Below are 27,315 nucleotides of genomic sequence, written 5' to 3' on the forward strand. Positions count from 1 at the left end.
ATGTAGCCACAATTTTGACATTGTAGCGCATGGAATGCCTTGGATGGTTTCAAAAGGGTTGGAAACGATGATAAATATACGAAAAGATCATAGATCTGGGCGAAAAAAGTGCATTTAATCAACAGCTCTACTAGACCCGTGACGTCACAGATCTAGCCGGGTATAGCCGGGTATAACCGGGTATAGCCCCCTTCATCTGGCCAGACGCCACCAACGGCATCTATCTCTAGTTCCGAACAAGAATTTGTCTTTAAAAAGACAAAGTTCACGGATCAGGTGTATAGTACTCTACTTTGGTCTAACTTTCAATATTATTATACTAACCCACAGATACTAACCTACTCTGCACTGATTTAACAATAAATAAGTGATTTGAGGCATAAATGATACTTGCATCTTGACTCTGGAAAATAATTGTCAAAAAACCTCATTTTGCATAAATTAGGTTTTTAAGCCAGCTACAGGAAACAAACTTACATCAAAATGTCCACTGTATCAGCCCATCAGATGCTATTTCCCATTCGACACCCCATTCCTTTTTAAAGGAAATTTTATTTGGAAGCAAATCGCCTAATGTGTTTCAGGAACACTGCATGTTTAATTGGTATACATCTCAAAAATATTTTGTTGAATAGTTTTCTATTATCACTAAAGTAAACACATTACACTACATGGTCTTGCTAGTTTTTGTCAGCATATGAGCTTTTATGAACACCAATTATTATTTTGTAACAGAAAATATAACATTGGATATGTTTATACACACATTGCTTGGTTATTACAAGAGTCAATAAACAATCAATTAACTAACAGTGTTCAATTAGCTATAGAGATTGGACTTAATTTTGTGCACTGTAGTTATATTCTGAAGTAAATCGCAGGTTTCTATGCCTTATCACTAAATAAATAAAATTATAGCTAATTATACTGACCATGGTGACCTGCTTAACCAATCAGTTATGTGTATTGTCAGCATGTGATTGCTATAAGCCAATTGTAAACATGTTTAATAAAAAGGCTAAAAATTCCCTACTCTGAGCAGTCTCTCTGAAGATTATATGTGCTAAATTGTCCTTGTCATGGGGAGCAGGATTAGATAAAGGCATACAAACGAGGGTATGAGATATTAGGATTTTAGGAATTATTTCCTAGCCTCTTTACCATAGATTTGGTATGTTACATACCATGTGTCTTGAATAGCTATTATAAGGGATAAACTGTGCATATGAAACAAAAACTATGGATACCAATTAAATGGTACCATAAATAGGTCTGATTGACTGCTTTATTGTGATTCAATTTGATTACAAGAGAAAGGAGTAACAAAGGGAAGTGATCACATTTAATTACACACAGTACATCACCATGATCACACGAGCAGTCAAATGGTTACTCGGAAACCTGTCAATTAAATATTTCAACATTGGGTCAATTATTATAAATAAATAAGAGTAACGGTGAATCTGCATCTATTTAACCGAAAGTACTTGTTCTACACCAATGACTCAATCAACCTTGTGGTGTTACAGGATTGTGTAAGAAACGTTGTTGTCTGCTTCGTTGACTATTTGATTTATATTTTACCCTTTGAGTATTTATTGCAATGTTTTCAATGACGACACTGGGCTATCGATTTGGTATCTTTCTAAGAAGACAAGCAGCAAGAGTTAAAATCAAGTTATCATTAGGCATTTCGAATAGCATCCTAGAGGACATTTTCCTGTAAGGAAAAATAGCAAGAGCTAGATACTTATTCACGAATTATAAACCAAAACATGTTGTTTTTCCAATGGAAGCCGGTTTTGAAAGCATAGCATAATGTTCTAAATAATGTACTTAGAGTGCGTTGATATTGATTACGTTGTTCGTAACGTAATCAGAAAACGGGAACAGCCGAAATTTGTTTCGTTAAGCATGTAGTTCAACTGAATGATACTGTGCATATAACAATGTTTACCAAAAATATACTATTTGTAAAAAAAACTTTATTAAACTCTCTGCTACCATGTAACTCGTGGAAGTTGGCAACATTGAGTGCCGTCACATAACAAAAATTGTGATTATTTTCACCAGGCAAGTTATAACACGAGCTCCTGCCATTTATGGATCAGAATACAATAGGCTCATTAGAGTCTTCATCATGTCAGATACACATATTAAATGGCGTGTCTTATATTACATCAAACTCGTATTTGAAATGTTGACCTGTTCAGTGTACTTCATTTGTTCATCGATTATTCATACTTGTTACATCTAAATATATAGATGTATATATATCCATCCAGGTGTCAGTAACCGTTCATGGATATCAAATTGAGGTGAACGTGAAAATCATTACTTTAAAATAAATTATACAATATAATTTAAAATCGCAGTTTAATGTAAAACATGCAAATATAGGGTGTTAAGGTAAATTTCGTTTGGACAAGTTCTGATATATGCGCTCAAACATGGAGCCCCCTGAGGGGCTGTACAATAATTATGAGCCCCCTGGGGTAAATTTTTCCAATGCCGTGAAGTGTTGTCCTAGGTCTTTATAAAAGTGTGTGAATTAAACGGTGCGGCGTAATTGTGTGCCAAAAATGCTTGCCCCTCCTCTCGGCCTGCCAAAAATTGACTGCCCTCCTCTTAGCCTGCCAAACAATATGCACCTCCCTATTTCATCTTTCCCAGGGCTATTGCACAGTCCCAAACTCATGGTAAGGAAGGCATGTGTACTCAAGTGGCCAAGTTTTGGTTTCCGTATAAGATCGACAGTGGCGATGATAGCCTTAAAATGTAGGGGGGACAGGCATATTTTATAATTGTACCCTATTGGCCTACAAAATGGCATAACAGGGTCCCAAATTGTCGGGGCCCGCCACTGGACCCTGGCACAATGGTAAATCCGGCCCTGACTGAAGGCAGTTTGAACTTTGCCAACTGTACTCTAAAACCACTCTAAAACTGTGCTCTAAAATTCTAGCACTGGAATCATGGGAATAGGGGCTAAATGTTGGAACGAAGTAATTCAAAATATGTACAACTATTAACCGCCTAATGAATTAAACTAAATGTTCAGCCCAATGGGACCATCTGGTAAGGGCAACAGAATACCTGGTAAGTCAAAATTTATCTAATTATTAGGATATGCTCCAACAGCCGTCTTACCTGTAATGTACAACAATAAAGCTATAACGCTTTATTAGTAGGGATTACATAATCAAAATAATTATAGAAAATTAATTCGTTTGTAGATGGACCTAGCAAATGGTAAATCGGACCAGCGGTGATATCGTTTCTAAGATCCTTCGGGTATTCTACGTGTTCAGTGAGATTAGTGTTCCACAATATGGGTTAAAAGCATGATAAGCATCTCAGACTCCCCACTATAAATCAAAGTCCACTGATAGACAACATCCGCTCTTTCAATAGCGGGAGTCATGTGTGTATTGCAAACACGGATTTTACACAAAAGCAAGCCACGTAGAGTTTCAAAGGGGAAGTAATGATGGGGAATGTTTACTTGTGTTCGTTTGTGTAATGTAGTAAGCGATGTATAATAATGTGATAAGCCGGCTCTGATCGTACATAAATTATATGTACGTATATCACTAAACTAGTTGCCTGATGAAGTCTGGTGGTTCGAATTAACTTCGAAACGCAACGCAGCAAAGTTGCAAGAAGCAAGTTCCAGTGTTAGAATTATTTCCAAATTCTTGTAATAGAGTAATTTAACTGAACCTTGTGTAGTACTATTATAGCATAGAGAATTTTTCAGATAGAAGCAGATAGAAATATAAAATAAATGCAGATAGAATGATATGCAAAGCACGTGATTTGTAATTAGAGTACATCTTCCAATATAATTCATTTTACAAGATTATACGACACGTTCATTTCAATTATAATGCTATTTAACTAGTATAAGCTTACTAAGCATTAACATGAGCTAGCGTAAGTTTTGCTTCAAGCCACCTACACTTTTTATAGTATTATATTTTAAAGCAATATATGCTGCCATATCAATTAATCAGCTTCACAAGTAAATCCTTTATCAAGTTTCATATACTAGATACGTCGTATATCAACTTCCAAGATAATCCAGTCTCACCATTGCAGACTACACATAGGCTATATATATACTGTTGCCAATCCCTCAAGCAGACCTGGACCAAGCGACCTCTTTACTTGCTTCGTTTCCGGATTATATAGCTAGGCTATCTCGTCGTAGCGGAAATGAAAAACACCTATAGGTGTACTCAATCAATGAACTAGATGTTTTAAACTGAAAAGCATTGGTTTCAGTCGCCTGTTTTCCTCTGAAGGTATTAAGTACCAATGAATAGCAATTTATGCTGTGTAAATGAACTGCCGACGATACAATAGCCGGATATACCCGGAAAATACAATACATGTTCACAGAGGAAGGCTTAACATAGTGCATAAGCATCTTAGTATATGTGTCCGATGCTTTACTGTAGCCCTTCACTACTGTGAACCCCTGATTGGGTAGTGTGGTTTTCTGTTATGGTGCCTAGGTGCCCAAGTTCTTGACCTGTGTCACCCCTCGTGGGCTGTTGTTCACTCTAGCATTTTATATATATTATAATATTATGAGGACAATGAAAATGTCTCCTTTTTGAAAAAATAAGTCCTTTAAAATTGATATTCCGCAAAAACCAACTGTAAGCGGTAAGCTCCTTTGAACGAGACAAATTTGACCTAGAAACTACAGTGGCCAGCTTTGAGAGAATGGACTGCCAACACTCTCAATGCACAGAACGTATACTGTTTTTGTTATCAGAAAAACTCTGAATCAAGAATTATTGCAAATTTAATGGTTTTTACACATGAATGAAATCAGGCCGTTTCTTTATTTATATTTGTAAATTGTGATATTACAATTCATATGTATATCAACTTGGTGCACGGTTGTTTGATGTATATAGAATTGGCTTCATTATTAAAAAAACTATAGATGGCGCTATTTATCATAAATCATATTTCTTAATTTGCAAGGGGTAGGTAATCAATACTGCCATTGAAACAGATGTGATAGGTGAAACAAACAACTAAGAAATTTTGTTAACATATTTCATCAAAAAAAATGGAATTATTATTATTAAAAGCCTGAAAGAGTAATTTCCAGTATCTAAATAGCGCCACCAATCTTGTTATAAATGGATACATTTTATATCCGAAAAAGTTTTTAAAAATGCTGTGAAAGTGTATAATGTTGTAAATAAGGGGAAATTAAACTTGAAAATGACTCAAAAGCATCTGTATACATTAATATTGACCGCTTTAAGGGATCTAAAATGAGCGTTTATTGCATTTCGACAGTATTTTTTGTAGGACATGAGAGCACCTCAGACCTATCGAATTGCATTCTGAATACGAAGCATGTCTTTCTGATATCAAATAATTTTCATTTTTGAAAATCACAATATAATACAAATTTTATGACAAATTATAAAAATTTGATATTTTTCAAATTTTGATATATAACAGTCCTCGAAGTAAATTATATAAATCTAATGATATATTCTTAAAGTGTATGTAGCAGGGAGGAAAAGCCGACGGTCAATTGAAAATTTTGACCTTTCATATTGAAGATATGGATTTTTTCCCAAAAGACCTATTTTTTGGTGTTTGGGGAAAAAATCCATATCTTCAATACAAAAGGTCAAAATTTTCAATTGATCGTCGGCTTTTCATCCCACCTACATACACTTTAAGTATAAATCATCAGATTTATAAAAGTTTACTTCAAGTACTGTTAAATATCAAAAATATCAATTTTAATGATTTGCCATAAAATGTGTATTAAATTGCGAATTTCAAAAATCAAAATTATTTGATATCAGAATGACATTCTTCGTATTCAGAATGCAATTCGATATGTCTGATGTGCTCTGATGTCCCAAAATAAATACTGTCCAAACGTTCATACCCCAGCCCTAAAGCTGTTTAAGCCTAAAAATTTGGTTGTACATGATGTTTTTGTTTAAAAATTAAAATAAATGATCACATCAAACAACCGTGGGTGAGAAATAATTGGACTAAATTTTGTTTAAATAGATCAATTTCAACGTACGAGGAGAATTTAAGCATGACATATAAAAAATATTGTATTTATTATGCAAACAACCAATTTCAATGGCCCGGGAACTAACCTTTAGTTGTCGCTTCCCGATTTCTCGTGTTCAGGTCGCGCATTATATACAGACTTGACATTTAATATGGAATACTTTTTCGCAAAATTCCAAGACTGGTCTGGTAGAGGTCTGCATAAACGGCACGGGCTAAATATTTATTGGGGTGTGTCGGGAGATGGTGTGAAATAATTGTGTGAAAGAAAATGTGCTTTCCATTAGTTAACATTATGGCGCTCATAATGTTGTGAATTAGTTTAAAATGGCGGATTTAAGGAGACTGAATTTGATTTTTGTGGGGGTAAAAATTCTGAATTTGAGCAACATTATTCTCATATTATCAAATTCATTGAGGTTTGAGGCGATTTTACTGAACCTGAATACCAATAAGTGTTCGTCTGAACTGAAATGCACCTGTGCTCTACAAGTTTTGAAAGTGGGAGGAGCTTTTAAAAATATGGCTCTCAAAAGTGATACGCACTCAGAAAGTTTGAATGGTCCCCCGGGGCCAGATGTTATAAACTTACTGTACACAAAGAAACATTGTGAGTTCATTGAACAACCAGGGATCCACACAGTTGTTTTTGTACCGTAAGTTTATAACATTTGACCCCAGGGGACCATTCAAACTTTCTGAGTACGTACAGCTTCTAAGAGCCCCATTTTATGCTCCTCCCTTGTTCAAAAACTTGGTACATTGTAAATGTATTTCAGCTGTGATGAATGCCACTTGCTGACGAAGTTTAACAAATATCACCTCAAACCCCTATAAATTTGATAATAACAGAACCATGTTGCATAAAGTCTGAAATTGTGTCCCCCACAAAGCTCAAATTCTGCCTCCCTAAATCCGCCATTTTAGGCAAATTCTCTACATTATGAGCACCATAATGTAAACATATGGAAAGCACATTTTCTATCAAACAATTATTTTACACCATCCCCCGACACACCCCAATTAATATTTAGCCCGTGCAGTCTATGCAGACTCCGTCCAAACCAGTCTTGGAATTTTGCGAAAAATATTCCATATTAAATGTCAAGTCTGTACATCAATGACATCAAAAGAGCTCTGTAAGAGCTGCATGTGTATGTACTGCTCGTGACGTGAATCTGCTTCATTGAAAATCAATTTCGCTTGGAACGCTGAACAGGCCCGTACGAGCCAGCATTTTACCAACACAGTTTTGTCATTTTTTTAGGAGAGTACGAACAAAAATTGACAACGATTGTCAACTTGTAATGTAATAATTATTCTCTCTCGAATGGAGTTAAATTTGTTTTGTTTTTCAATAGATATTTCTTTAAGATCAATGTATATTGATTACAACAGTAAATGCATAGGCGTAGATCTTAGGGGATCAGGATGATTAATCTAATCTTCATGCTAAGATATTTAGTATCAGGAAGAGCACATCGTTGTGTGTAAAGAGGTCAGTGTTGAAAACAAATGTAGACTGGAAATGATCGAATTTAATAACAGTAATGTGTAATCTCGATCTCAACGCTCAAGTTTATCGAATGCACCACCTAAATATCGTTACAGAGAGATCGTGTTACATCTAGTACCTGGTTTGGTTTGGTCAGCTATGTTGACCTGTCATTTACTGTGAATTTTGTTAGATTTATAAAACATAGTGTATTTTGGACTGTGCAAGTATTACTACCAAGATGTATGATACATAATGTTTCATTAGTGTGTCTTGGTGAATCCAACTTGGTGACAATATTTGATCCAGAACATATTAATGATAAAAGTGGATTTTTAACACCCAGGATTTATTGGTCTAGCTATGAGTTTTAAGATATCCACCAAAAAACGTTGACAACGTAAAGAAAGCAGCAAGTTTAAAAAGCCCCCACCTCTGCTCACTTTTTGAAACTTGGTCCCATTTGTAAAAGATACGGATTTAAACTTTGTCATAATTATCAACTTGAAACACAAAGTGTTATGGATCTTTAATGTGCTGATGCGATATTAAGTTGTTAGCATTCTGGAACGATCAGAAAGGTTATTATGTTGTTCTTGGCCAATATCCTATAATAATGTTTTGTTTATAATATTAAGTTCATGATCAATTGAATGATCGATTGAATTACACGAATAACAAATAGGCATGTTAATGACAATGATGCTATTTTTAAAACACCGATTTGCTGTTGATATTCAAAACTTGGGACCAAGTTTCAAAAAGTGAGCCGAGGTGGGGGCTTTTTAAACTTGCTGCTTTCTTTACGTTGTCAACGTTTTTTTGGTGGATTTCCTTTCGTTTTATGAATATAGCCAAGCAGCTCCAAGCTTGGAAAGTCATCGGGTTACGAAGTACTCCATAAAACGAATAAAACGAAAAATAGATGTTTGAAATTATGTTATCCTTGATTTACGACAGTAAATAATTTAACAACACTTTATCAGCCGTTTATTTTTAAAACTCGCTGGTCACAGCTACCGCGTTTATACTGTAATGTTAATAGGGATACATAATATGATCAATACATTTAAAATAGACTTGGTTGAGCACTTTACTGTGGATGATTTACCTTACTTGGATTTATTTAATATGATCAATATACATTTTAATATACTTTGATTGTTTAAAGGTAACTAAGAAAATGTAAATATGAACAACACATACCCAATGTTGACGATGCCAGCGAGACACAGAGTCAGTCCGATTTACTGAGAAATACGCGTATAATTATGTAGCAAGGTTTATACTATGGAAGCGTCTAAGTGCCACGACTTAGCAAGACAATTATGTTTTAATGATTGTGGTTTTTGTAGTACTGCGGGGCAATCTAGTTGGATTTCCAAATTTCGCGGTTGATAGTTCTTTGTAGCCCTGCGGGGCAATCTAGTTGGCTTTACCTATTAAGCGGCAGTTGTTGGCGGTCTTTCGCGGTTTGTGATTTTAATTTCCCTCATTCTTCATGCCCTACCCTCTATCGGGGGTTAATTGGTTAATTGATAGTTTCAGCTTGTTGGATAACTATACTTCGCGGTGTATGGTTCTTTGTAGCCATGCGGGGCAATATAGTTGAATATCCAAATTTTGCGGTTGATAGTTATTTAGATTTAGATCTAGTTGGATTTCCCTATTAAGCGGCGGTTGTTGGCGGTCTTTCGCGGTTTGGGATTTTAATTTCCTTCATTCTTCATGCCCTACCCTCTATGGGGGATTAGTTTATAGTTTAAGCTTGTTGGATAACTATACTTCGCGGTGTGTGGCTTTTGAAGCCCTGCGGGGCAATCTAGTTGGATATCCCTAGTGAGCGGCGGTTTTTGGCGTTCTTTCGCGGTTTGTGGTTTTAATTTCTCTAATTTATCAGGCCCGGGCCTATATCGGTGGCTAAACTGGTTAGATATCCATATTTCGCGGTTTGTGGTTCTTTGTAGCCCTGCGGGGTAATCTAGTTTAACATCCCTATTGAGAGGCGGTTGTTGGCGGTCTTTCGCGATTTGTTCAAGCCCTGATCTTTGTGGGGGGGGGTAATTTATAGCTTAAGCTTGTTGGATAACCATACTTCTTTGTAGCCCCGCGGGGCAATTTAGGTGGATATCCAAAATTCGCAGTTTGTGGTTCTTTGTAACCATGTGGGGCAATCTAGTTTGACATTCCTATTGAGCGGTGGTTTTTGGCGGTTTTTGGCGGTTTGTGGTTTTAATTTCCCTCATTCTTCAAGCCCTGCTCTCTATCGAGGGTTAATTAAATAGCTTAACCTTGTTGGCTATCCAAATTTCGCGGCTTGTGGTTCTTTGCAGCCCTGTGGAAAATATTGTTGCACATTCCTATAGGCTGTGCCAAGTTGTTCCGTGTGTCTGTGGTGGGGACAGTCCCTCCTTTCAATAGGACTTTGGGTATTTTTGCCGCTTTGCTAATTTATCTTTACGTATGACTTTAATGGCCTTCCATATTTGGTTGTCTCTTTTTGGATACGTTTTTGTCCCTGCTGGCCTTCCATATTAGTGGAACAATTTTTCACACCTATAGGGTGTATGCAATAAACCAACCGGAACGGTATAACAATATTATTGAAATGACAGTCATGTTGGAATACAGTTCTACGATAGCTGAAGATGACAGAGGGACAGGTCTCTAGATCGATTCAACAACCATTCATACATATTACATGTTTTATTGTCCTATTATCATGCGAATCGCCCCGTGGTAGGACAGAACTTTATTTAAATGAGAAAAATATTGTGTTATTCAGATTGTTGTCTTGTTCAGATTTAAATAAATAAAGAAAGTAATAAAGAGATTTCTTTTATTATTTGTTCTGCTGGCGGCTGCACTATACATAGGTTTTTTTTTTTAAATAGGCCCTTAATATAATAAATAATAAACCTGAGAATCAAACATCTTGCTTTGATAAAAAAAAATAATATCACAATAGCACTGGATGATTAAAATTGTGTTATCTTTGATTAATGACAATAAAATTATTGTTTAATAAAAAATATTGAAAAAATCAGTTGGTCATCGGATTTCGAACTCGGATCCCCGGATCCGGAGTCGAACGCTGAAACCATTGAACCACGGGACTCTGATGTAAATTGCCGTGACGAAGTACAGTATTTATTATATGAATGGGTGCATCGTCCGGAAAGAATAAAAGAATTGTGAATAACTTGATTTTTTGGCGAATGGGGCTCAGAATTTGTATGTAGGGTATCTCAGAAAATGCTAGAATATAATTGGAAGTAAATCTGAAAAAGTACTGTGTAGGTGATTGCCCGCTAGTGCAGCCTTGTCCAAAAATTCTGGATCAGCATTATTTTCCACTAATTTTCGCTATGAAATACCGCGTGAAATGAAGCAAAAGTGTTTGTTTATTATCAAACAATGGTTGACTGTAGGATTTGTGTCCCTTTTTGAATTAATGAGTTGTCAAGATATTACATTTGGGACTCTAAATAACATTAAACATAGTTTTAGATACACTTTGTACCCAGCGAAAAATATCATAGAACAATAGAAGTCAAGTGTTTTAATGTTAGGTGTAAATATAGTCTCGCGGGAGCATCTGTTTATTAGTCTTCTTTAACAGTCCTTTTTTTAAACTTGCTGGTCACGGCTACCGCGTGACTCTAATCACGGCTACCGCGTGACTCTAATTCCACTCGACTCATTGCTCGACTAAAAATGTGATGCACAATCGATCTAGTTTTATATCAAAAACGTATCTTTGAAAGTCAATATTAAAATGAAAACATTGGTAAATTGAGATCCCTTGTAAGAATATAACAGAACCATCAAACTGACGTGTAAAACAAAAACACTGTGGGGTATAAAGTATCGCATAAAACACACTGAGCACAGAAGGCATCAGTCGTATGTTGTAAAAAAGTGTGTCTTCAGCCTCGGGGGTATTTTGTGATTGACAGTGTAGTGTCCCTGACTTTTAGCTTATATCAACTCCTAAGTAAGCATCAACATCTGTATGGATCACAAGTGGTATTTACATAAGCTAAGCTGTAGATTTATTTATTAACGTAGATCATTCACGTAGAAGATGAAACTATCGATTTTTACCTTATTCTTTTTAGCTTGTTAACAGCAGTGAAAGCAATCATATCGCGTGAACAGCAGGGCTTATGAAACAGAGTACGAAATTACATTTCAATTTGTGGAAATTAAAAGCTAAATAACGTGATTACATAAAAAGAAGAATGCTGGATGGAGAGCTGATGTTCCGCCTTTTTTGTATTTCATTTTGGTCACGTATATTCGCCATAGAGGTGACATAATAAGAAGATTGACTACCATAGCAATAGAAATAGATGAATACAATTTTTAAATATATCGCCCTGCACTACATTTACAAGCAGGTTGCACTCAAAATTTGTGTATGTTTGCAATCATAGATTGAATACAATTCGCTGTAGAAGTGGCGTAAAGCTACCATAGCAATGATGAATACAATGTTTGACTATATCGCCCTGCACTACAACGTTCACGCGGTACATATGCATTGAACCGTACCATGCTGATCACTCGCACCTGTAAGATTATAGTATATTTGAAGAGAGCGGTATTCACTGAACAGTTTCATCTGTAGGATTGGTTTGGTTATCAAAGTAAATTTAGGTAGACAAATCCAGTAAATTACTCACGCCTTTAGCTTTCGCCATCTCGGATGATGGCTTTCTCAAAAGTGACTTGGTTCACTGCTTCTCCCGCGGAAAGCGGCTGTAGCCTCATTCCCAGAGTGTGATGGTGCAAGCAGTGAGTCATATACGTGATCTAGAGTGTATGAGCCTATGTCCCGGTTCATGGTGGCGCAAGTGACACAAAAACTTATGAAAAACTCAAGAAAGACCCAACACCTACTTACAAGCGGAAGTTGGTTGGTATGTTACAAAAGCTCAAGGCAGAGAAAAAGATTGAGGAGGGCCAATATAGGCTACTGTACCCCACTGCAGAAAACACACCGAGACTGTATTGCACCACCAAAATACATAAACAAGGTGACCCGATCCGGCCAATTGTGGATTACATAGGTAGTATTGGGTACCAAACATCAAAGGCACTTGCAGAAATTCTCTCGCCGTTAGTAGGGACAACCGAACATCACGTCACCAACTCAAAACAACTCGCTGAAGAGCTTACAGGTGTACTCATCGATGATGGAGACATTTTTAACTCTCACGATGTGGTCTCACTATTCACAAACACACCAATAGACAAGACTTTAGAGATCATAAGAGACCGGCTTACTAAAGACACAACGTTACCCGAACGCACACGACTGAATGCTACCGACATCATGGAGCTTTTAGAATTTATTCTCACAACGACATACTTCTCCTTCAGAGGTAACATCTACCGCCAGAAGTTTGGAGCAGCTATGGGTAGTCCTGTTAGTGCGATTGTGGCAAACCTATACATGGAATGGCTTGAACAGCAAGCGATTGCCACGGCACCACTCGATTGTGCACCAAAATACTGGCGCCGTTACGTGGATGACGTGCTTGAGGTCATCAAAAAGGACACCACAGAGAAACTAACTGAACATCGAAACAAGGTGGACGAAACGGGGAATATTAAATTCACGTATGAGGAGGAGAAGGATTGTAGCATACCGTTCCTTGACACATTAGTGGTCCGTAAACAAGATGGCAGCATAAAGCTTCTCATATACAGAAAGAAAACCCACACGGATCAATATTTGAACTTTGACTCACAACATCCCCTACATCAGAAACTCGGGGTCATTCGTACACTGTTTGACAGAATGGATAGCATAGTGACAGAGGAGGAAGATAAAAAGGAAGAAGAACAGAAGATCAGAACCGCACTTCAAAACTGTGGCTATCCAAGGTGGGCAATGGACCGTGTTAAGCAGCAAATATCAACAAGCAAGATCAAGAGTAACAGTTCAAAGAAGAGCACCGATGATAACCCGTCAAAGGGTATGGTAGTTTTACCGTACGTTGCAGGCCTCTCAGAGAAGCTCAAGCGCATCTTTTGGAAGCACAAAATCGCAACAGCCATGAAACCTCATAACACTATTAAGAGCTTATTAGTGCACCCTAAAGACAAGAGAGAAACCAACCAGATGTGCGAGGTGGTCTATAACATCGACTGCAAGGGATGTGAAACATCATACATAGGTGAAACAGGGAGAGCGTTTGGCACACGGTTGAAAGAGCACCAGAAAGATGCAGAGAAAGCGGAAAACAAGAAGTACACCCGCGCAAGACGGAAAGAATCTACCACAGAATTCAACAAATCAGCAATTACGGACCATGTCGCTGCCGACAACCATGTTATAGATTGGGAGGGAGCTACAATACTTGACAAGGAAGCAAATCAGTTTAAAAGAAAAGTCAGGGAGGCCATATGGATCAGAAGAAAGGGGGCCGCCACCATGAACCGGGACATAGGCTCATACACTCTAGATCACGTATATGACTCACTGCTTGCACCATCACACTCTGGGAATGAGGCTACAGCCGCTTTCCGCAGGAGAAGCAGTGAACCAAGTCACTTTTGAGAAAGCCATCATCCGAGATGGCGAAAGCTAAAGGCGTGAGTAATTTACTGGATTTGTCTACCTAAATTTACTTTGATAATAGAGAGCGGTATTGTATTCAATCTATGGAGTCTCCGAGTATTTATAATTTTTACTGGGGCCCGAGCACTGATGAAGACCTCAGCATCGCTGGATTTAGATGTTTTTGCTGAATTCGAACTTTTGTCATGTTCAAAGACTTTTGTCTGACACGACGTTTATTTTATAGGCCTATTGGTCTAACGGCTCGCATCCAAACACTTTACTTGGAAAACCACTTTTATCATTTGAAGTAGCGTTTGATATGGTGTAGGACTTTATTGTCTTTGTACCGCACGTAAAATGCAATAGACCATGTAGAAGCTTTGTGTTTTGCCGAAGGGAATACTATTGTGTTGTAAACTTTCATCATTCTTTTGTCTACGTGTGTTTTTGCCGCAGGTGTAAAACGGGTGATAGAATGAAGTATAAAATTTACGTCAAGGCCGTATCATTTCACATTGTAGCCGACGGGGACCCAGTTATGGCTGCCCAGTGAGGTGTAGGAGTGCGTGAAATGAGATTCGTCTATAGTTAAAAATTGTATTCATCTATTGCTATGTTAGTTAATCCGATTATGACGTCACTTCTACGAATACTGATGTTTTCAAAGATACTGATCTTACAGGTGCGATTAACCAGCATGATATGAACAAAACCAGGGCGCATTTCTTCCTGGTTTGGTAGTCCGAGTGTGAACGGTGGAAAAATTCCTAGTGTACCTTATGCTGTGTGCCGGTATTTATTATTAGTGGAGGATACGTACATCGAGTATCTTGTTTGCAAACACTTAAAAAACTATTTATCAAGATGGATTACGAAAACCTTTGGGGTTTTACACCAAGTTTGATCCATGATTGTTGTGTAAAGGAGCCACAGAAGTTACCCCGTGTTTTTTATGGCTGCATTTTTCCTTTCCCAAGTTCTCTCTGCTTTTCTCCCCTTTGCTTTCGGGTTGAGGGGGCACAGTGGCAAAATTACCACAGCGGCTCAAAGTTTCCGCATCGTCTGCAAATGCAGAAGACGATAGGATGGACACTGAACAAAGTTAATGCGTACGGCATAGCCAAAACACGCATTTTCGATAATAAAGTATACGGATTGATTGTTTCCTCCAGTAGGGGATTTCGTGGAAAGAGATGTGGGATATCTAAAGCTGACTTGGTATCATTGATTATTTTGATTTGATTAACATACTTCAGAGCATTTCCAAAACGTTCAAACTTTAAGGTCTCTGCTTGTTTCTTCTGTAATAATATGTAAAAAATTTCGATTGCTATAAAAAAACGCCTCTAGTCGTGATGTTCATTAGGATAATACAAAATGCTTCTCAAGGAAACTTATCTTATTAATTTATCACATTCTGTTCCACGGTAGCAATGATATGTGGGTCATGCATACCATATAATGAACAATTACCGTAAGGCCTAAAGCTAAAGCATTTAATGAATAAATTTAATTTAATCAAAATTGTTGGATCATACATCTTACTTAGATACAAAAATGCAATTTGAAAATTATTTCAAATAATATGGACTATTACAGGTATAGTAATGTGGGCATCTCAATGATTGAAAACCTTACTTTACTGTAGTAAAAATGCAGTATATGAACGCTCGATCAAATGCAGTGAACACGTTCGATTTATTAAAATCATTGTGCAAAACAAAAATACACTAATAGGTGGTAAAGTGGGAAGTTTGTATAATAATAATAATAATAATAATAATAATAATAATAATAATAATAATTATAATAATAATAACAACAACAACAACAACAACAACAATAACAATAATGATAATAATAATAATAATAATAATAATAATAATAATTATAATAATAATAAAAGGAAAGAAGACTCACTTTTACATGTATCTTGGTGCTTAGCTGTGGAACAACTCAGGGATATAAGGTATATTAATAAAAATATATTAATTCAAATGGATATGGCATTGTAGACATGGCATGGCATGTTTGCGATCATTTCCTTTACTTCTATTCTGCAATCTTTTGAATTTTGGTATCAATAGTGTCATAACATTGCGTGTTTGGTGTACTTCACTGGATAGAGGAGACATAGCTATTAAAATAAAACAGCATATTGGATGTTTAATATGATATACCAGATTGGGTTGCCGTTTACCCACTCCTTGGAAAACGTGTATCGTGCAAGCAAAGGTAGTATGGTGGTTAACATAAATGTGTTGATAAGAAACATCGTGACATCCATTAGACAGATAAGTAGTACGTATATTCCAATTAAAATGGGGATTGACTCATCACTAATTGCAACATAATTTGTCACTGTTATGCATTTCAACAGCATATACAAAAAGTATACTAAAATATACATAGTGGAAAGATGGTTTTTGGCGGGAAAGGAATAGGGCACATGGGTCAAATTTTAAAATATACTTTTGCTGAATCCTTATGACTAGAGGAATACTTAGTTTGTTTTTAAATAGCTTGAAGCCATTTCCTGCCCAAAACTACCTTTCCATTCAGTATATTTTAGTATACTTTTGGTGTGATGTTCAGATGACATCTTTATAAAGCATAACAGTGAAAAAAAAACATCTGTTGCAATTAGTGGTGGATGACACCACTAATTTCTTTTGATTGACTAGACTAGTAAATCTGATAATAGGGTATATCAACTATACAGGCGTTCGGCTTTACTACATTTTGCAAACAAAATGCATTAACTCACTATCATCCTCGTACTTGTAATATTTATACTAATCTATCTGGACTAATAAGTGTAATTGCACACATCTAATATCGCTATAAAGGATATATTCTTGGCCTCTAGCTAGCATCAAATTTGTAAGTAAACATAATTCAACAGAAACTCCTCGACGATATTGCCTGCATGCCTAGTGCATTCAACGAATGTAATTACGAGACTTCAAAAACGATATGGTAAGATAAAGACCCTCTCTTGTCCGGCGGGTATCCTATATAGTATCTATAATGAGTGTGGTACAAGAGACACTGCTTGTTTAAACACCGGGGTTAAACAAAAAGTACAGAATACATCACAAGCCACTTTTTGTATTTCCAAATCGTTCTTATACTGATATTACATAAACGGATAACAAGACATTATGTTCTAACTAGCTATTTACTGTCAACTGTAAACTGGAATAAAACACGGAGTCTCAATAATGTGTTGGCACGACATATCCGTTAACCAACAAAACAAAAACAAAAAAACCACCAAAAAACAGATAAACTTTAGTATAATATTGAACCCATTTACAGCGCATCAATGATTCAATAACAAAGTACTTTACCTTCCAGCTATTTAGTTTACTGTAGTATTACCATCATCAATATCCTTCGCGTTCCTTAGTGGTAAGTTAACACATATTCACCATGATAACACATTTGGTGTATCACTTGCTATAACCTCAGGAGCATATGTTTCCATTTTAAATTCACAAATCAATCAATAAGACACTAACGATACCAACCTACTTTCATTTATACCTTTGCTTTCTAAGATGATTTGCTTTCTTAAATATAAGCCTCACATTCACGAGCACAAAAAGGCGCGATCCTTTCAAAGTGTTGTACTATACTATACCTCAAATGACTATATTTATTCTACATAAGCCCATATCTACTTACTAAAGTTCTTTGTCGATCAAACGCATATCTTGCCCTTTAACAGAAGTGATTTAACAAACTGTAAGCAGTACGACGGGGTTTAGAACCAATAAGAGCTCACAAATGACGAACATTTACCAAATATAATGTTATTTGTAATACCGTATGGCTCAAAGCTAGTTTGTAAAGCCAGTGTGAGAATAAGTGTTTTGTTCTGTAGTTTCTTGATGACAGCATCATCGTATTAATAAAAGCAGGACACAACTACACAGACGGATGCTTAAGGTATATGATATCATTGGGCTATTCCAGAAAATAAGTGTACACCCCTTATTACTCCTCCATAATAGAGGAGTAGATTTTCAATAAAAGAAATGTCTGGATTTCCAAGTTTGCTTTCTGAAAACGACTGGAATTCCAGTTGCAAATGATTATACTGAAAAAAGCGTGGAAATGCAAGTGAATGAATGAAAAATCACGGAATTCGTCCGAAATGAACCCCCAAATTCCTGTTTCTGACTTTGAACTAGTTTTCTGCTGGATTGTCTCGCCTTTAGACACTTTAAAATTAAAAGTCTGTATTTCTAACAATCACGACTGCACAAAAAGTCCGGAAATCCGAACTCCTCTATAGGGGGTGTGCATTTATTTTCTGGAATAGCCCATTACCCGCCTATTATATCATACAAAAGCAAAAGAAGGCCGAATATGGGTTACTTGAAGATTAAAGCGTGAAACAAGATACATATAACGTAACATATTCTATTGTCATTCGAAACAGAATGGAAATCGTTATGTAGAGAGGTCGGTGTAAACGACAAAAGCAGACAAGAAATGAACCGGTATAATTGCATTAAGGTATAACCTTACTGATTCAGTTTATTGTCAGCATTGGCTAAATATTGTTATAGAGAGATCGAGTTGCTACTGATTATCAAATGATGATACAATGATGGACAGAATAAAAGAAAAAAAAAGAAAACTAGGTCCTTAGGTTGTCCTTAAAATGTTAATATATATCACCCACTCTCGTATATGTAAACATGATAAATGCGAAGAAAGAGCGTAATCGGTGTACAAATCTGTGAACCGATTTCGAGTATATAGTTTATATTGTTACACCATTTAATCTTTTATCGGCTGGTACAGGTTTATTCTAGCTAAGCTAGTTAAATTAAACACAGCTTCATATTTATTGAATTTGATATTATAATCTGATATACTGGGCTTATTTTTATGAGTGGTAAAAATCCAAAAGTAACTGCAGCAGATCAGATTATAATCTTGAATTCACAGCTTAATGCATTTTAAACACTTAACTTATTGTAGAAGCTAGAAGTTTCTTTACGTATTATAACATAACAATCTCAATTTTCAAACAGTTTTGAGACTATGAATTAAAGTTAACAACTAAACAACTAAAGTGGCGTAAAAAGTTATTTTTTTCGGAATCGGTCTTGCTGGATCAAAGTATAGTCAAATGGATTGCTGAAAACATTATGGTTAAAAAGACACACATGTTCAAGTTTGGTTTTAACGAAATATAGGCCATTCCATATTAAGAATCACTTCTTAAGCTCATAAAACTTCTGGTTAAATGCACCATTTGCATTTTAAGTGTTTAATATATCAATGCAAACAAATATTTCTTTCTTACTGAAATTGATTTATACAATCTGTGTTTCTCTAGTGTATAGGAATAAACCAGGCTTTTGTTGAAATATATCAAGAAGACCTGAAGATAAAAATGCTCCTGATTGAAATAAATGACACAACAAAAGTACACTCACCATGATAACGCGGTTGCCTATTCAATTACCTAAATCGCAAATATTGTGATATATTGACACTGGCAAAGTGTAACTTCGACAGCGTTCAACACATGTCACATAATCAATAACAGTTGCTAACAGATGTCAAAGTACCTCAACCGCAAATGTTACAAAATATGCAATGATGGCAAAGTCAAATGAATACTCTATATTTAAAGTAACTTATTTCAACGTTAACTTAATTTGTATCATGAAATCAAACCATAATGTTTAAATCAACTTAATCTCATATTTGAAACAAAAAATATCAATCTTTACATCAATAATGACTTTACCAAGTTTACAAAATCCACTAAATGTTAACTATGGTCACATATTAAAGTGATAAAAGTTTAATTGAAACTAATATTTGTAGAGCTCTTTGATAATTATAGAGCTTGTCGTAATGAATTGCATTTAACACCTTTGGGATATTTGCCCCAATAGGATATAAGAAAAGGCAAATCTTGTCAAATATAAGATGATGACCCTCGTTATAATATCGATCTTTATCATATAACTACATGTAGTGTCTGATGAAGCGACCCTGAATAAAATGCATGAACAGAAAATCATGTATTAACTAGCGACCTTTTCCCGTTCGCCCTTGTAGAAAAGTAAACAGGTCCAACTATCATCTGTAAGAATTGCCATGGTACTGTATTTTGCACATTTTGTATTACAAAGAGAAAGCTCAGAAATAATCACTTTAGTACTTTTGTTAAGAACATAGACAACAATTTTCAGTATGTACCAGCGAGTTTCACGATTTACTGTTACACCATAGTGCAGGTATGCTGCACAGCAAACACGATTCGACCTTTGCAGTACTTAAACCGGGTTAACAGGAATTTACTCCAGTAAAATCAATCGATAAAGTCTAGCCCATCATCCACATTGAATGGTGGACTGCACTTATGCCCAAATATGGCACTTGCAAATCAATAATCACCCACTTGAAATCCCCTGACTCGCTCCACTCACCAAAGCTATGTTTATCTGTCATTTACATATCAGGAAGGTACAAACATTTGCAGATGCCCCGCCTACTCAGTTTTTAGCCTACATGTAATGTATACATTATTCGTGATTGACAGGAAGTACAAAAAATATCCGTTAAGTGGTTTAGCTTTAATGCCCTTCCGAGGAGAGCGGTCCACAAGTGACTGATAGTCACTAAAAGTTGCATTCGATTTACACAGGAATTTTGCAGGGCATGCCGTGTCCTTTCTTACTAAAACACCAAACATCTATATTAGCTAAAAATTTAGGACATGTTACAAAACTATATTTTCTAGAATTTCAGAGAGTATAAAAAATATTAGCCGGTTCTTTTTTACACAGTGACGTTAACTAGACAATGCCCTATACCTCTAATATACATTGTTGGTAGAGGTCACACGTCAATGGGGGGAGCACTGTGTATTGTATATAGACGGACCCAGTTTCACGCATTCCTACACCTCAATGGCTGGGTCCCCGTCTTAAAATGTGAAATGATGCGGCCTTGGAGGGGATTTTAAACTGCGTTCTATCGCCCGTGTTACACGTAGAAAAAAGAATAATGACAGTTTATAACACAATAGAATCTAACATCGATTTTCAAGCGGCTTTAATCCACCCAATTGGGCAGTCACAAAGCTTCACAACACCAATTTGGTGCTGCGGGGACCCAAAAATGGCCGACCAAATCCTGACCATGACTTGGCTCGTTGGATTCGTCAATAGGAAAATGAACAGTAACTGCAGTATGCTTTGATTTGGTCACCTCATTTGCCGTAGAAGTGATGATGTAACAGATTTAACACTATAGGTTAAACAAAACTGTGTATCTTACTGTACATGTACGTTCACGCGGTACCCCTGAATTGAACCATAGATTTCAAAGAACAGAAATAAAGACCTGGATAGTAATTCTATAGAATATTCATATAATGCTTAATCGATAAAAAGAGCGGTGTAAAATTTAATACAATGGCTAAAAAGCAGATATACACAGGTGGTGAGTGCAACCTGTTTGTAGTACAGAGCGATATTTACAAAATGGTTTAAAAGTATTGCTATGCTAGATAATCCAGAAACATCATCGCATCTACGGCGAATTTTAACGTTTTCTATGTATTCAAAATAACAAAAAAACAATTTCACAATGCTTATGGCATGCACAATTCTTTCCAAGAATGTGCAGGTTAGATCCTCCAAGTCCATCTTTCGGCGTATTGTGGTTCATACCAAAGTTTTCATCCAAAACAGTGTGTAACAAACCAAAAATGTCATTATCCGTAAGCTGCAATTTGTCACTTGTCGGGTGACAAACATCTGTTTTATGGGGTATACCGGATATAAAAGTTCGTAAACAAATAACAAATATGACATGTACTGACCCATGGCATTTCTCAAACACACATAGTTGGTGTATATCGTCTTTACTTTCCATGTATTAACCTGATAGAGATCGCTATGAGACCTTTTAGCGTGATTTAGTTTTAGACTATTGATTATAGCTATACTTGACTGGAAAAGAAACGCTTTACAAGAAAATCCCATAGTTAATATCAAGGCTAGTTACGACCTTGTTATCTTCGAATAGTCTCTTAAAATGGTATTTTCGTGATCCACAGCCTCGTCCCCCCCCCTCCACTTTTTTCCAAAAAAGTGGAGATTTTTTATATCAGTGGAAATCTCTGGCTACATAATGTTTATGTACCAAAATTGTCTTGCAGTTTGGCAAAATATATCGTCAAATTTGAATTTCGTCCTGGTATACCAGAACGAAATTACACACAGTGGCCTATGGAGCAGTGTAATACATAAAATCATGCATAACTTGCAAACGCGAAATCGGATTCAACTGAAATTTTTGGAATAAGCTTTTTTTCGTGAATATCTACTGAAAAATGTCATAAAAAGAGGATGATAGGATCACGAAATCCTCCCTTAAGTAGATGACCCTTTAATATGGCCAGTTTCTGTTGTTTTGAGAGAGGCAGGTAATCCGTACCCGCTTTATAGTGTTTCCTGAATTAGATGCAGGTAGTTGTGAAATTGCATTGGTAACATATTCTCATGAAGAATCATTTTTTGATCTAGCAATGTGATGCTAGCATAATTAACTTTTATTTCTGTTTGTTTACTTGTTTATTTATTCAAAAGCATTGCATAAATATATATAACTTCCTGATAATGCATTTCGTCTAGTTTTCAATGTAATTCAAATAATCTAAATTGGAAGATTGTAGAATTATATTGTCAATATCGTATATAGAACACAAATTATGAACACCGTTATAGCTTCTGCGGCTGTTGCCATTAACCAGCTGCAGTTGTTCAAATAAAAGAGCTATTGTGAAATGGCCTAGTTGTGTGTGGGGTGTATTTGTGGTGAGGGGTGAACATGTATGTGGGGTGGGTTGTTTGGGCGTTTGGGGAACGAGAAGGGCTGAGTGCCAAATTGCCCATCCCCCGACAGGACAACTCAAACACCTGGATTTGAGAATTAAAATTACTGTAAAATTGCAAATGAACCCAATGTATATCAACTATCTTTTCCAAAAGTATTAAACGGATCATCTACCCACCTGACCATTAGTCCAGGCTCGCCCAAGTCTAGGAAGGTACAGACACACAATTAGCCAAAGCCATTTTAGCGCTTACACATAATTTACACATAATTATTGCACCACCCCTTACTGACGTGTTTGTATTTGTTATACACGCTTTACTCACGGGGATGTTCAACTTTCGTTGTGCGGTATTTGGATGTTTAGCCCACTCTTGCCACCTCTGACATCTTGTGCTGATAAGTAAAAATGCATTTTAAAAGATGCGGAGTATGCAAGAAAGACGAATAAATAACAATATCTGAAATAAAAAATTACATTGTTTTTGTGGGACACATTGTACTAAACCCCTGTTTCATTGGTTCCAATAATTTATAGCTATTTGTATTGCCCGATTCAGTTAGCAGCCTGCACAACCGATTCTTTTGTTTGGCAAGGCTCACTCAGTCATTTAATGAGGCAATACAAACGATCGAATTTGGTGTTGAAATGAGCTAAATTTTTAGTTACACCTTTTCGATGTAAAATTAATTTTCTCGGCCAAATGAAAAGCAATCATTTTCATTTTTTCAGTAAATGTCAGGAAAAATTGTAGTGCTTGATACTGTATTTTTTTTCAAATTCTAGTGTTAAACTTAGGCGTGAAATTTAGTCATTTAGTGTAAGATTTTCGATTTTGATAGGCTTAAACTCTGTCCGCGAGCCTTTTTTTGGATCAACCTTTTAGCTTTTCAAAGTAAGATAGTTCGCTAATGAAGGATTTTTCCCAACTTTCTAACGCACATCACCGTGAGCGATATATCATAGTTTTGTCAGAATTTGCGTTTTCATTTCACTATTTTAACTGCCGGCTGACCATTTTTCAAAATCAACGAGTGAAATCTAAGGCTAATACTAGCATTGTGGATCGATATCCCTGGGTTTAATAGGAATACCGGCATGGCTACAGTGTTGCTAGAACTTCAATATAGCAAAGAAATTCCCAGGCCTATAGCGCTCCTACTGATCATGTTTAACCAGAACACTCAATTGGGGATTTGGGCTACCAAATCGCTGGTCGGGCAATTTGCTTTCAATGGAAAATTGACCTGGATAAACAACAAAGGAAATATCGACTATTTCTGTTGGTTGCTCTCGAGATAAAAGTACTGAGTTAGACATTTCCGAGTATGAAGGGAAAAAGGGTAAAATAAAAACGGAAATTCTAACAAAACTATAATATATAGACCCACACGATGTGCTTTACAGAGGTGGGAAATATCTTTCTTTAGCAAACTATATTAGTTTGAGACGCTAAAAAATGAATTCCGTAAAAAGCTCGCGTGCGAACTGAAGGCCTATAAAAATCAAAAATATCACACTAAAAGACACAATTTGATGCTTAATTTTAACACCAGGATTTGTAAAAAAATGTATATCCAAGCACCAAGTTTTTAACTGACATTACTGAAGAAAAAAAATATTGCTTTATATTTGACCGAGAAAATTAATTTCATAGCAAAAAGGTGTATCTCTGAATTGTGCTGATTTTAACATGTATCGATCGACTTTCAGCGCGACTAAGCATTTCTAAAGAATCGGTTATCCAGGCTGCTAACTGGATTGTGCTTTCTCTTGACTTTGAATAATTTACTTGCATATACTGAAGAATATTCGCTCCAATATTGACAAATCACTAAATCAGTATTGACGAATCAGCAAAAATTACATGGTGTAAGGTGCATTGTTTGAACGAGGAATATAAAACCTACCTTTTTTTTCTTTTAAAGGTCAACTAAATTTGGGGAAAACAATAATAGTAATATCAAGCTAACCACTTTAATTCGCATGGATATGATAATGATCATTTGCTTTTATATCAAGTCAGATATATAAGAATCTTAGCACTTGATCTCCATCATCAAGAGACCGTCACAAAAATAAGGTATTCTCATCTGTCTTTTCATTTTCATATCTCAAAAATACGAGTAAGCTTCAAAAAGGTTATATATAGCCTGTTGGGAATATATGGAGCATATAGCTTATCATAAAATGACATATCTGTATAATATCCTAACATGTACACATACAGATATTTACATGATATGTAGATGTACCTCTTGATATCTACTATTGCATCAGAATAAACATAAAGATTGTCTATCTGGTGTGTATGGGGTAAACACAGATAATGGGTTCAAGGTCATATAGTGGTCAAACATGGTTGATTATTAAAAATCAATTTAAAATACACTATTTTACTGCATATTAAGTGCTGTGGTCACCAGAATAATGCAAAAAGTGCTATAGCATTACATTTATGTTGGCGTCTTATCGACTTTTGGATGATCCTCGTTGACTCCTTTGTGGCTTCCTCCCTAAAGTTGTCCTATGTTTTTTCTTGGTTTCACCGTCGCTGATTTATTATGTACCTGAGGAAGTAGCAACCTTCTATCCGGTAGCGTGAACGTTTATTACACATTCTATATTGGAACCATTTACAGTACATCAAGAATTTAATCCTTACGGATATTTAGTTCGCTCTAGTATTACTGTCATCCATATCTTTTGCGTTCCTTAGTGGTAAATTAAACCTTAGCTACACAAGTACAATGATTTTGTTTTTTTGAGTTCCACTTGCTAATGTCGGACGACAATTACACAAACTAATCATCAGGACACAAACCACATTTCATCATTTATTCTGTCGGTCCAACATCCGGGCTATCTCTAGTCTCGGGCCCAAACTGCATGTGGCTCACGGTTTGTTATGAACAACAGAAACCGGCTGTGAAGGAGGCTACATAGCGATGTTGTTGGAGTGACCTTCAATTTCGGAAAAAACGACACTCGACCATGGAATTTAATTTTAAGTTTGTCAGTATATAAACGGTAAATCAAGTAAGTTTCTTCCACTCTGAAGACATAGAAACGGTTGTTTGATTCCACTGACTATTTGCGATCGAAATTTACATAACACCAATGACAGAAATCATAAACAAAAATCGAATCAGGGACTTGTTTTCACTCGAACATCATCAACCGGAAGTGACGTGACACGGACCGACAGAATACGTATGATTTCTAAGATACTTTCTTATTTTACTTTTCAAAGCACATTAAAACAATTTATTTTAGCTATTATCCACTTTGTATTAAAATCAATCAAAACACATTTCTTACATAAATTTTAATAAAGCCAAATTTTAATTAACGACTCAATTTATCGGTATAAAGCCAAATTTTAATTAACGACTCAATGTATTGGTATTTGGTTAGCAATTTAAAAGACAGTAATGAGAGATCATACAAGACAATCATCTCAAACATTTGTGAAATGTCAACCGATTACTTATTTGTTTTAGCTGTATAAGTGCGAGCGTGGGAGTAGGTGTTTTGTTTTGAAAGCTTTTGATTTGATAACATCAAAATCGTATTAAGCAAGGACACAGTGGCGGACATGGATACTACTGGGTATATGATATGTGTCTCTCCTATATAATCAACATGGTAAAAAGCTATTACAGAGAGATTGGTTTACGTCAACTACATGGATTGGTCAGGTCAGCTATATTGACTTTATTGTTAAAGTTAATGCCTAATTTGGGTTACTCCTTCTTGTATTATACACGACATTAGGGTTAGGGTTAGGGTTAGGGTTAGTTTAGGGTTAGGATTGCTTACTTGCTTGCTTGCTTAATTCGAGTGGTGTCCTCGAACTGTGATGGCTTTCCACAACTTCCTGTCCTCCATTGCTGTCTTGAAGGCCCCTGCCTCCAGTCCAGTGTCACCTTCCATAATGTCAATGTAGGTCAGAACAGGTCTTCCAGGTTTCCGCCTCCCATGCTTGGGTATCCAATGAACCATTTTAGATACGGGCTCCTCACTTCTGGAACAGTGGCCTGCAGACCGGGTTCTTCTTTCCCTGATCTTGTGACTTATTTTGGGAAGATCTCTATATAGGTCTGCATTTGACCTATGTTCCTTCCAATGCACATTCAGAACAGTTCTTAGCATGCGGGTGTAACAGCCATCCAGTCCCTTTGCAAGTTTAGGGGTGATGGTCTATGCTTCGCATCCATAAAGCAGCACCGACTCCACTGTTGCAGCAAAGATTCGAAGTTTGAAACTCCTGGTAAGAGTTGACCTCCAAAT

General features: G+C 36.2%; 1 protein-coding gene across 1 annotated transcript in view; it reads left to right on the forward strand.

Moving 5' to 3' along the window:
• Positions 1–12,494: 12,494 nt before the first annotated feature.
• The window catches only part of LOC140160033 (uncharacterized), a 63,077-nt gene continuing 48,256 nt past the window's right edge, over positions 12,495–27,315 (forward strand). The window contains exon 1 of the mRNA XM_072183302.1: positions 12,495–14,118. Within this exon, the coding sequence (XP_072039403.1) occupies positions 12,495–14,118 (1,624 nt within the window). The remainder of the gene's footprint in view (positions 14,119–27,315) is intronic.

The sequence above is a fragment of the Amphiura filiformis genome, chromosome 9 (assembly GCF_039555335.1).
Source record: "Amphiura filiformis chromosome 9, Afil_fr2py, whole genome shotgun sequence".
NCBI lineage: Eukaryota > Metazoa > Echinodermata > Ophiuroidea > Amphilepidida > Amphiuridae > Amphiura > Amphiura filiformis.